This window comes from Pseudopipra pipra, chromosome 13, assembly GCF_036250125.1.
Source record: "Pseudopipra pipra isolate bDixPip1 chromosome 13, bDixPip1.hap1, whole genome shotgun sequence".
NCBI classification, from domain to species: Eukaryota; Metazoa; Chordata; class Aves; order Passeriformes; family Pipridae; genus Pseudopipra; species Pseudopipra pipra.
In genome coordinates this window covers 3,396,224-3,408,962 of record NC_087561.1, presented here as the reverse complement: position 1 = coordinate 3,408,962, position 12,739 = coordinate 3,396,224, and the positions used below count along the sequence as shown (strand labels likewise).

General features: G+C 42.8%; 1 protein-coding gene across 7 annotated transcripts in view; it reads right to left on the bottom strand.

The window, feature by feature from the left end:
- Nucleotides 1–12,739, bottom strand: part of LOC135421353 (5-hydroxytryptamine receptor 2A-like) — a 205,863-nt gene that overhangs the window by 10,171 nt on the left and 182,953 nt on the right. For 6 of the 7 annotated variants that reach the window (XM_064669716.1, XM_064669713.1, XM_064669715.1 and 3 more), the window contains one exon: nt 3,070–3,270. The exons of the other annotated variant lie outside the window; for it this stretch is intronic. In XM_064669716.1, the coding sequence (XP_064525786.1) occupies nt 3,070–3,270 (201 nt within the window). The remainder of the gene's footprint in view (nt 1–3,069; nt 3,271–12,739) is intronic. 7 annotated transcript variants of the gene reach the window in all.

Sequence of the window (12,739 nt, the reverse complement as noted above, 5' to 3'; positions counted from 1 at the left end):
GGAACAAAGAGGACTTGGAAAAGACCCATTCATAAAGAAATTGTCAACAGACCAGAGGACTCTGTTATGTTCCCCTGCTTAAAAACCTAATCATAGGTTTAGGCTTGTGCAACTTGCCAAATTTGTAGCTCAATGAGCAAAGAACCTCTTTTAAATTTTGCTGCCAGCATTAACATTTCAGAAAAATGGAATGCAAAAGCAACCAAATTAAGATAAATTACATGCTTTTCCCTTCTTATTCTGAATTCTGATTCAGAAACTGAATTCAGGATTCTTTACATGGAATGCATTTCCAAGTCTCTTCAGCTGAAGCAGTGTTTATGCAAACTGACCATCCTGCACTTAAGTGCTGCTTCGAATTTGCTCCTTAATCACACGCAAAAATGCACAAATTCTTTTGTGATACTTAACACTGAAGTGAGGATTTACTTAACCTATTTCATCCTCTTGAAAATAGCATGGGATTTCATCAGGCCTTTCCTAGTTAGGAACCAGAAAACAGCAACAACGCACTTTTTGTAAGTTCTCTTTCATTCCATGCTCAGTTTATTCCTGTGTCTGTCACATTTCTAAATCCATTTATGAAGTAAACATACTTATGCTAAAATAAGACAGATACATACCAAAAGTACTTTTCTTTCTCCATTTAATGCAACCTCCTAGAGAAAGCCTGAGTAAATGAGTGAACCCTATCACATGCACTGGGGAGGGTGGAAATCCAACCACATTTCAGTGTCCTGAACAGTCTCTCAGGGAATTATTGATTCTGCCTGCATCTTCAGAAAAAGGGATGCAGCCAAAGACTCTCCTGGGCCAGCTTGTCTGCATCAAAGAGAACCAACAAAACCTAAACAAGCCCTAGACATGCTTTACACTCTCCCAGCTGTGATCCCAACACAGGAGGGCACACAGGTACAGCTGCAATGTGTCTCCCCAACCTGGGGAGGGAAGTGCTAAAAGCTTTGTGCACTGCAGACACCTCACTGAGCAACTGCTCACAGCTTCTTCCTGAAGATTTTTGGATGCTGGGGAATAACTGCAACATCCATTGCCTTATGGAGGGCTGACAAACTATGTGCTCACAAAAGAAAAGTGCCATTCAATCTTCTTTCCAAGCTATGTCTTTTAGCCTTCATTATTTCAACCAGTTTCACATCCTATCATAAATGCATAGTTGTTAAACATCTCCTGAGAAAGCTGGGCAGGGGTGAGGTGTTGGGACTCTACAGCAACACAAAGTCACCTTACCTAGCCTGGCTTAAGTTCTTTTTTCTCCAGGGTACAGTAGAGTCCATAATGTGCCTATTTTCCATCATCATGAACCCAATCCCCACCAAATAACTCCAGGAACAGATGGGTCTATGGCAGTCTTTACATCTGTTTGGTCAGGCACCATATTCTCTTACAAGTCTGCTTACTGAGTAAACCATGCATGAAGTACTTCATCCCTTGGACCCATTGTCCAAACCACAGCTTGGTCCTCAAGGCACTAACACAGGCAGCCACCTCCAGCACTAGCCAGAGTTTCTAAGGGTGTGTCTGCAACATCTGAGAGAGCACAGGCAGAAATCTGCAAGTTAGCTCCAAAAATGGAAACAGAAGCCTTATTGATGAGATTTTGCAATGTACTACTTAATGCTGCTGATGGATTTATACATCTCTGCTGGGGGGGATGTCTGTCAGCTGCTCCCTCTGCCTTACAGGGGAACATGGAATTCTGTGTTGATCCTGGACTTTCCCTGCAAATCGAGCCCAAGCATCCCACATGTGAAGTGGTTCACAGCTCATGTGCTGAATTCAGCAGCTCTCTTTCCCATGCCAAATAGACAGCACAGAGAGTTTAAAAGAATAATAATATAAAAAAAAATCTTAAAGGAATTGATTAATCCAATTTCACTGTGGATTGTATTACCTAGAGGAAATGAAGCAGGCTTGTGACACATGAAAATTTGTTTTTAATAGACATTATATACGTGAGGAGAGAACGTATATTTCCCCCAATATTTTTTTGCTCTTTTACATAGCATTTTTCCAGGGCAAGCTTCCCCAAAAAATGGTCCCTGCAGCACCCATACAACCAGTATCATATTCCACTTCTAAAGCAGGCTAAAACTCAAGAGAAATTCAAGCACCTGAAACATGCTTTTCCTTGCAGTACAGCACTGATAGCAAGGAACGCTTTATAAAATAAAAATTAAATGTTAAATCTTTGTAAGATTGCATTTTACTCAAGCACAGAAGGCAATACAACAGATGGAAATGGTCATGCAATTCTGACCCTGCCTCAAATGTCTCTTTCCTAAAGCACAATGAAAGAGTTCCGAAAAACCTGTTTTTCTTCACATAATTCCTGATATTACAAAGCCATCTCGGTATCATTTTGCCTTTTCTTCCTATTTTACTGCTGCTTTATTTATTACTTTTTATCAGAGTGATACAAACGTGTCTCCTTTTGTGCCTGCTCCTCATTTACTATGATTTCAAACTTGCTAGCTCAGTACTAGCAGCAATCCAGCTGCGGCAGAGCACAATACAGGCTATAAAGGCTGCGCAAGAGCAGTAAATACCTTGCTGATAGCCTGCCTTCAATTCCGTGCTGCTTCACTTAAACCATTACCAAAACTTGAGAGGGTTTAACTGCGGCGACTGCAGCGCAGTTTGTGCTGGCTGGGTTTTCCTCCCAGAGCCTTTGCTAACGCTGTTTTCTGCTTTGTTTACGCAGCAGTTTTACAAGCACCGTTTGTCTGTGTTACTGTTGTTATCTCGGCATATTGATACGTGCACGGCAGCGAATGGAATGTGGTCGTGGTGGTGGTGGTGGTGCTCTGAAAAATGACAGCTTGTTTTGGTCACTGACCAGCTGCAAGGAAAGGCTTCTATTTTCCCGGTAATCGGTTATTGTATTCAGGCATGCAGGCCAGGTAAATTAATTTGAGCATCCTCTTAATAAAAAAAAAACAAACCAAAAAAAAAAAAACCAAAAAAAAAAAAGCCCAACCCTAAACGAAAATTGGAGTAACACTATCATTCATTCAGACACAGTTTAAGATCGTGAGCCACATTGCTTACCTATGGATATGGTCCAAACTGCAGCAATTTTCATAATGGCCTTGGTGCGGGAATTGAAGCGGCTGTGCTCAATGGGATTGCGTATTGCTACGTACCGATCAAGAGAGATGGCACAGAGATGCATAATAGATGCAGTTGAAAAGAGCACATCTAGGGAAATCCATATAGGGCACAACTGTTTAGGCAAAGGCCAAGCATAATCTGAAACATAGAGAGAAAAGAAATGAAAGGAAAAAAGGAAAGGGAAATGATTTGGGGAGCTAGGCCGTCATTTCTGGGAAACCGTCGGGGTGTTTTAACTCTGCGACACCGGTAAGGGGGACGTGCATGAGGAGGGGACAAGAAACCTCTCACGGGACCTCTCCACAGGCAGTCCCTGGCTCTGGACACTCCATAAACCCGCGGCCAGTTCCCACACATCTGATTTCTGTGAGCAGTACCTAAAGGGCAATGCCCTCAAGTGACCTCTCCCTTAACCTTTCCACCATATCTTTAGAAAATCAAATATTACATTCCTCTGTTACTGCCTCATCACGTTCTTTTCATGGGTTGCAAAGCCCTTTGTGGCATTAACTTCACTCAGATCCTTTCTGAGGCTCCCTTGATCTGTACATCTCAGTTCCTGTCTGCTGAGGAGAAAGGCAGCAGACAGTTCTTCTGCACAGCCTAACACAGCTACACGACACTACTCCACCTTTTCTCCCCAGGCAGAGGAACACTTGCCTCCTTACAGAGCAGCTGGGATTGAGTGGCTGAAATTTGAAAGCTCTTTTGAAGGTAGACAGAGCAGAGTGTTATTCTTTACAGAAACAAGTGTGCCAGCAAACAGAACAGTCTAGATAGTCTGACAGCAGCTGGCACGCAGCTCATTTGGGTGCCTGCACTTATTAAACTGTTCATTCAGTGCTGAAGTACAGCTCGAGAGCAACAGTGACCCAGAAAGATCCTCAAGGGGCAGTTGTATTTAAATTAAAACTCAGGAAAAAATTGATTTGTGAATGATACCCCCATGTCAATGCCCAGAATGGATTGTGTGAGATCAATAACAGAGCCCTGCCAAGCTCTGGGCTTCTTAGGGAAAAAAAATCAAGAGTATCTATAGCAGCTGAAAACACGAGAGACTTCATAATAGTTGAATAATGAGATATTCTTGTGTCTTCATTCAGAACGTGGATATCTAAAGCAATCTTGAAGTTTACCCCAAGGATCAGAATCACCACTCTGCAGAATCAATGTTATATTAAGAATGGTGCAGCTCCATCCCACTGATCTTGAATGGAAAAGATGAAACATTAGTCTCAGAAATCATATTTTGAAACAAATTACCCAGCCAAGAGAGACCCAGGATACCTTTATGCAGAAGCCTGAGATGAACTGAACCAGAGTAAATTATTATGAAATGTCCCACAGAAGCCTAGGAACCTTTCACAAAGAGCACAGTGGAACGAGATGGACACATTAGTTCATTTTACCAGGAAACCCACAGATGAAGTGCTAAGTACTCACCAAACCCACACAAGACCCCAGCTCTGGGTACATAAGCCATTCATGTCAGCAAGTTTGCACCACTTCTACTAAAAGGACTGTAAGTGGACTGAACTCCACAGCAACAAGCATTTAAGAGGTCCCTAGTGAAGGGAAATAAGTAAAGCACTTTGTGGCTGGAGCATCTTTATTTAAAAAGACAGCTCTGCTGTACAAATGAATTGAGCTTGGTTAAATTATGACTCAGCCCCTTTATGACACTACAATCAAACTTCACCTCCTGCTCATGTTCACACATTGCAATTGCTTAGGACATCATTGCCATCAGCCTGCAACTGAGCTCAGAGCTCCAGCTAAGCACACCTCAGATTTGCTGGGTCTTTAATGATGCCTCAGTGAATGCCCCAGGGAAGAACAAGCCTGAAATCCTACAAGTGGCAGCGTACTCCCTGCACAGCCTCAGGCTCTTGCTGCCAGCCCGTGCTAAAGTACATTCAGCACATTTTATACCTCACTACTTCTCCTCTGCATTGCCAGAGCCAGCTTTCTGCTACAGGCTGAAATGAGCCACGAGCACAAAGCCCCTGAGTGTGTCCTGAAGGAGGAAGAGATCCCTGGGGATGTGTGCAGGGTGATCATGACTGTGCAGCAGCCTCTGCACGGGGGAACAGTGACATGGATGGCTACTCCCCACATCACACAGACAGGCAGGAAATCTCCAGTGTCTCCAGAAAGAGATGCCAGACCTCCAGGCTTCCTGTGCGTGGGAGCATCTCCAATCTGATCCATGGCACTGCGGTGGGTACGATCTTATTCCTGACATTTGCTAGACCTGGGAGAGGTTTCTACAGCAACCACCTTTTCAGCATTATTGAATGATGAATAGCCTCTCTTACTTCTTCTTTTGAGCTACCCAAATGCTTCCCGTGTCCCCCTGGAACGACTTCTGCTATTGATGTGAACCAGGCACAGCACTGCAACCAAAAAAACCAGGAGAAGCAAAAGCAACAGTAAATATTCACGCCCACGGTGTGAGGCAAGGAGGTGTCACCTGCTGTCAGCCCTGGCACTGCAGGAACCAGCAGATCCAGGTAACACTGCCCAGGGTTACTGCCCAGGCAACCTGTCAGGATGTTTTTGAAGATAAAGGTGATACAAGAGCTCTCCTAAAGCCTAATCCTTTTAGTTTTTGCTGTCCCAGGGCCCTCTGTTACGCTTCTAGCTGAAAAGCCAGTTATAGGAGGAGACGTTTTACTTTCTCAGGAAGTTTCCTAAAATGATCTGCAATAACAAAACGTCACTCCAGAAATTTGTAGAATGGCAGCTTGTAACACATCACTGTACCTTGATAGGAAGGGCATAATACATACTCTATCTCAAAATGTAATTATTTTTAAGTAAGAATGGTGTGTGCGCTTGAAAAACACCTACACAGCCTACGAAGCCAGGAATTCATAAAAAATGAAAAACAGATTTATTCTAACTCTGTTTTGAATAAATAGGAAACATAGGAAATGTGCCCTGTGACTGTGCCAAGATGCAAAAAAGGATTAAAAAAATATTCTGTTAATGATGTTATACCTTCAAAGCAATCTTATCCTTAGAAACACTCTATCTGCAGAACGTAACAGTTCTCTAATTTGGTCTATTTTCTCTCATTTCACAGACAAAGAATAGCAATTACCATATATTTAGAAGAGCAGATGACTGAGTGAAGTGAATTCTTGGACCCCAGCACTTCTAAGATGTAGCAATTGTATTTCCAACAGAAATCAAGTATTTCAGTCCAAATTTGGCTCCAGAAAGAACGAAACAGTGCTAAACACCTGGGTAAGCAAAACCCAAATTCTTTGTAAGAAACTCTGATTTTTACCTTGAAATAATCTGTGCCCTTAAAATCATATATTTAATGCACTGGCTGGTAGGCCAGATAGGAGAATGCTGAAGGGAATTAGATGAATCCAGCAGATCAGAACAGAAGTTTGTATTTCTTTACCCGGCATGTAATCAAACTGCAGGGCTTTTTGCCTCCAGACATTTTGTGAATGCCAGAAGTTTACACTGGACAAATTCGCAGAGAAAAGCACAGAGCAACGATATTACTTTTAGATCAGTGTTGGCTTCTGGCTCTGGTCAGAATAAAACACAGTGTACAAAATCCAGGCAGGAAACTTCTGCAGAATATTTACTTCAGCCTCCAATGCTGAGTAGCATCGCATGGAATCAGAGTTCTTCCCAGGACACATGGAACAAACACTCATATTTAACCAGGAGTCATGGTCCCTAGGTGGGATTTCATCTCCTGCCCTGGGATGAAAAAGCAAACCACAGTTCCTGTGTGTCACTGAACAGCTGAGATGAACACAAAGTGTTGGCAACAAAATACAGAAACTCAGAGGCGTTTTGGCAAAGTCACAGAGCATCTTTGTGTGTAGATAATTTCCTGTCGGATAAGAGATTCCTTACATGTTTTGTGCTTTCCATCAGGAAAGATGGCAGCTATGAAATTGGATTGCTTTTGTTAGAGGTTTAATGCATGTGGGTTAAAAGTGTTGCTTAACACTGTTATTATGGTGTTGTACTCTTCACTGCATGAGAGTCAAAATTACCAGACGCTGTAGCAGGAGATGACTGAATAATCCAAAACACATCAAACGGAATCAAAATTAATTATGTCAAATGGTAAAACAGAATTGCTCCAGATTGTAGGAGAATGACTGAACTGGAAAAAAAATAATAATTAAAAAATGTCTGTTGATTGTACAAATTAGGTACTATAATGCAATCTGCTCCAGTATATCTCCTGGGAACATGTAGTGTAACACCTAGGACAAATCTGGAATAATAGCAACAAAATACCTGCTAACACCACAATAAAGCAAAGAATTATGTAAAATTCATCCCTGTAGCTTCAGGAGTTATTAATGGGAAACTCGCAGTAAGCTGCATCAATTGTCTCTTTTTTAACCACGAGCATGAATTTGGAAAAGGTTTCAAAACACTGTTGTGTGCTGTGGAATAAAGCCTACCCTTGCCCACTGCTAAAAGTCTTTTTACCACCACTCCACCACTGATGCAACTGAAGCATTTTATACTAACCAGAATTTCCAGTGTTCACTTTAAAGTTTCATGGCTGCCACAGCCTTTACAAAAATAGAAAGCAATTACACACAGTTTTAACATTACTGCATTGCATTATTCCCAAGGGAACGAAAGAATTTAAATTATTCTCTTCTCTCTCTCTCTTATCTAGGAAATAAAGAATTTCTTAGCTTTACTCTTCCTGATGTGGTATTTCAGGCTATGTTATCTCTTTTCTGCTAGTTTATTTTCTTCAGATTTACATGGACAAATGACTCTGTATCAGCCTGAGAGTCACACAACCAAGGGTGCTGAAAAACTCCATCATGCCCTAGAAGTACAGGATGTCTTGGTTGACCCCCTGCAGTCCTCAGTGGTTGTCAGCACATCCACAGAAGGGCCCAAGCACGTGCAGCCAAGCCTCCTGGCTAGAGGAACAGCTGGTCTCAAGGGCAGCACTGCCAATGCTGTTTGATTTTATCATCGATATAGTGGAATTTAATGTTTTTTCCAACATATTGAACTCCTGGGCACTGGGTTACATGAGAAATTAAGTTTCTAGCCTGCATTTTCTAGAGGACAAAAAGGCTATCCTAATGCTCTCTGAATCCCTTAAATAGAACATATTCTAGCACAGCCAAGCACAGAGACATAATCTACACACAAAGAATGATGACGAATTTTAGAGCAGGACTGTATTCTTGAATGCTGCTCGTTCAAAAAGACTTGAGAGTTCCAGGAGGTGCTCAGCAGAGGGTGGGCTCTCAGGTTATGGGATGGATGAGAGGATGGAAGAGACCATCAAGAAAAGGAGGTGACCCCGTGTCCAGACGCAGTGTTGGAGGGACCCCTGCTGGTATCCTACGCTTGACTCCAACCTCTGTGAGGAGAAGATGCTGCTTTGCCTCGGTGCAACACCACACACAGGAGTCACTTTGGAGTCTGTGCCACTGATCACACCCAGCTGGGCCACGACACCATTCCTGAGCTTTGGATTTCCTTGGAGCTGTTAGTTTTTCCCCTCTGGGAGCTGTCAGCATGGCACAAGTGGGGCAGGGAGCAGCAGGCAGTGGGCATGGAACAGCGTGGTCTCCTTCGGAAACCCCTCACCACTGAGGGAAACCCCAGACAAGCTGAATGGGCCTCCAAAGGTCTTTTGCATCTTTTCTCACAAGTTACAGTGATTAATTGATGTGACTGCCCTTTGCTGCAAATTAAACAACTACACTCATTATGCTGTTGTGAGATTTTCCTTTCTATCCAGTATTGACTTGAGGCCTTGACAGGAAGTATAAGAAAAAGCTAGGACAGATATAATTATCTGATCTGGGGAAAGGTTGCTTGAATATCTTTTAAGTAATATTTTAAATGCAAGGAGCCAGCTTTTTACTGGCTTATTTAATATACTTAAAAAACCCTGCTAATAAAATGGGACATTTGCTAAGAGGAAAATACAGATAACCCTGTTAGCATCCCAAAGGCAGCATCTCTTCTGCTAGAGAACTACAAAATTATTCTGGTGCGATCTGTCATTCCAGCAATCCATATGTTACATTCATCTTTTCATTTATTGGTGGAGACTAAAATTATATTTGGAGCCAGAGGAAAATTTTCTAGGCTCAATAATGTTCTCTGCTCACAGCTTAAGCATCTTTAGCAGCATCTGGAATTTTTATGTTGAGTGATATGGACAGTTAGGGGAGCAATGGTACAATTAATTGAATTGTATCACTAAGTTCTTATAAAGGGGTCCTTTCAGCATTTTGATTCCAACAGAGATATGATCTCTTCACACAACTCTGAGATACAAGTTCTTCATAGCACTTTATCTAAATGAAACCACAGACTAACAAAATATTCACAGCAGTAAACATTTTCTTTTTAGTGATGTCCTGTCTGTCACCACAGCATCAGGACAGTGGCCTCTCCTTTAATTTCCTTCATGCCAGTTATGGATCAGCTTCCACCACTTATTTAAACAGCTGATGAAACAACAGTTGAAGGAACACCCCACTGGAAAGTAAGTCTATGAGCAAACACAGACCTCACACTAATACCTTCTAAATGTAAACATATAAATATTTTCCAAAAAGCTGTTTCATAACAAAGTGCACAGGCATGTGACAATAACAGGTGGTTTTCCCTAGTTCTGATGAAATTGAAAAAGATCCATTATCACAAGAAATTGCTGCCAAAACATACAGATCATTTGAGGAAACTATAATTCCAAACCAAAAGTGATGTGGCATTATTCAATTACAGCTGGCTGCTGAGCTGGAAGTCATCTGCTTGAACCCAGAGCTTGTAAATGTAGATTATGTCTTGATCCTAGGATTGGCTTTGGGCTAGTGAGAGGACAAAAAACCATACAGAAGGCATTTTTTTAGGTATTTGGTTTTATTTCAGCATAACTCAGTGGCAATTCAGATGCCTGTGCTATCCTGACAGCTCTCTGGGAGCCTACCTGGGATTAATCCTCTTTCTCAGTTCAGGCTCCCCCCGGCAATGCAGCTGAACAAACTGGCCTCTGAATTCTGATAAAATGTCTGATTTCAGAAAGAGATACGATAAGGATTTCTTTCATTTGATATAAAGGGTTCCACATTCAGAGAACACAGGTCTGTCATCTTTAACCAGCCAACAGTTGTACTCAATATTCCAGGAAAATGGCCAGTTTAATAAGAACTCACTTATTTACTCTAAACCAGCTTCTGCCAAGTGTTAACTTTGAGCAGACAGATGCAGATGTTTTCAGGAGTCTGGTTAGTCTGTTATACCTGGCACGTCCCATCAGTATTTTTTCCCCAGTTTTTCATTGTTTTGTGCCTCATTCAGCACATCTCTACACCTGCACCACTCCTGTGCCAAAGCAAAGTGCAACCCACGCTCAAGTGCTTTGGTGAATTTAGGGGTATCGAAGCAGTTCAGTGAATCAGCTCTGCTGATTTCTTAGGGACAGTGGGTTAATGGTCTGGCTGCACTTCATGCCACTGTGAGTCACAGTTTGCTTGTCTGAAGAGGTCAAAAGCCAGTACAAGCAGTTGGTGAAACTGGTAAAGGCAAGAAACCACTTCAGCCAAGGGAAATGAGCTATATTTTGGTCATGCCTACAGATGTTTATTTCCATTTCTCATATTTCTCAGAGCAGAGGACTTGCAAAACACATTCCCTATTTAGCTTCCTCCAAACCAACATGCATCTCTGATTCTTCATGGCTATACAGGTAGAAATGCCAGTGTGAGGGTGCTCCACAGGAGCCACTGAGAAAAGCAATTATTTGGGGGTTGCTAAGAAGCCTAGAAATTCTGGTCCTCATCCTTGAGGGCCATCTACTGTCCCTCTGTCACTGCATACTTTAGACGCACACCTCCCACTCTCAAAGCATTGCTGCCACCCTGCCCAAACCACTCCTGACCAAGAACAGACACACTTTTCATTGCAGCAGAAATGTCAGACTGGGGTTCATAACACTGGAAATTTTCACTGTGGGAGTCTGAAAGGGGGTGGAACAGCACCTTCAGTGCCTTTCTCAAGGGAATACTTTGCTAATGAACACTGTTACATAAGCAGTAATCCCAAGGAAATCTCTGAACGTGTGAGCAAGTACCACTTCTTTAGGAGTTTGATGGCCACCATGTGCCAACTCAGCATAGTAATTTGTGCACGTGCAACCTGCCCCAATTAAAAAGCAGCACAATGAATAATTACTGACATCCCCTGAAAAAGGAGTGGAGGAGAATTCATCCAGTATGTAAACAAGATATTTAATTAAATAACTCTAATAGCAATCTAGAGAATGCATATATTGCTAATTAGTTCCATACTCTTTAGGAACAACATGCTGAACCATGCAAGAATGCAAATCACACCCAGTTTGTACCCAGAAACGTACAATTATCCACTTGGATTCTTGTGGTGTGACCCAGACTAACACTTAAGAGAATTTTTGCTGTTAACTGTCTCTTAACTGAGGAATAGGATGTAGAAATGAGAGAAAGCAAACAAGTGCAGCAAAACTAGACCACATTACTTAACTAGTTGAGCTTTTCTCAAATTGTGCACAATACTTGAAAAATAATATTTCAGTAGCCTCTATCTTCCAGCACAATGTTTCAAAGTCTGAAGTCAACCTTAATTACCCAGCTGTCCTTCCCCACTTCTTCCCCTTGTTACCCTAGAACACTTGGATGTTTCCTCATTTTGGCATACCATGAGAACCCGGGAGGCTCCTTTCATGGGCCTGAAAAATAATTTTCCACAGCAGGACTAGGTCTGGAAGCTTTATTGGCTGATAAACTGGATAGCCTGGTGCCTGCTAGGAAACTCATTTCTCTCAGTAGCACAGGAAGCTTTCCTGGACAGCCCAGACACCCGCAGGACATGGGTGTGTGAGCAGAGAGCCCCTGCTGGGATCTGTTCCACTTCCACCATGGCAAGAAAGTACAAATGTTAAAGGTTCATGTTTCATGGAAAGTCTCTGCAGGGAGTATGCACAGAATCACGGCCTGGGGATGTCTCTGCATTAAGCCCTGGAGGGACGAAGGCTTGCAGCCTTCACCTTGGCATTGCTGCAGTGCTTCTCCCTTTTCCCACCTGCTGAGGCCTGTGGGATAACTCTGCCTGCAGCCCAGGGGGAGCCAGTGCTACGGCTCAGACTCAATTCCTGGCCCTCCCATAGGATTTTTCGTTCAGACTGCCTGGGAACCAACCTCCCATCAGGGTGTGATACTCAGAGAAGACCGGCTTGTCCCCAGCCCCCTTGCCATGAACACTCTGTCACAAGAACCCAAAGGAACCCTGGGACAGCAGGGGTTTGGGAAGGCTGGCTGTGGCTGGAGCTGCACTGTCTGCCTGGAGAAGCACAGGAGCTCCTCTGCCCCCGCTCACCCCGTGCCTGCAGGCAGAGCTGAGACACCCCCACCAACCTGTGCAAAATCACCCCTTTACCCCAGGGCAACCAACTTGTTATTCAGTGTGACAGCCCCACTCGTGAAACCACGTGATAAAATCTTAAGGATCTGCATTATTGTAAGCATTTTGTGCACAAGTTGTTACGAGTGAAAACTTCTCACTACTAACAGAGTCTACTATAACAGACCTGAAG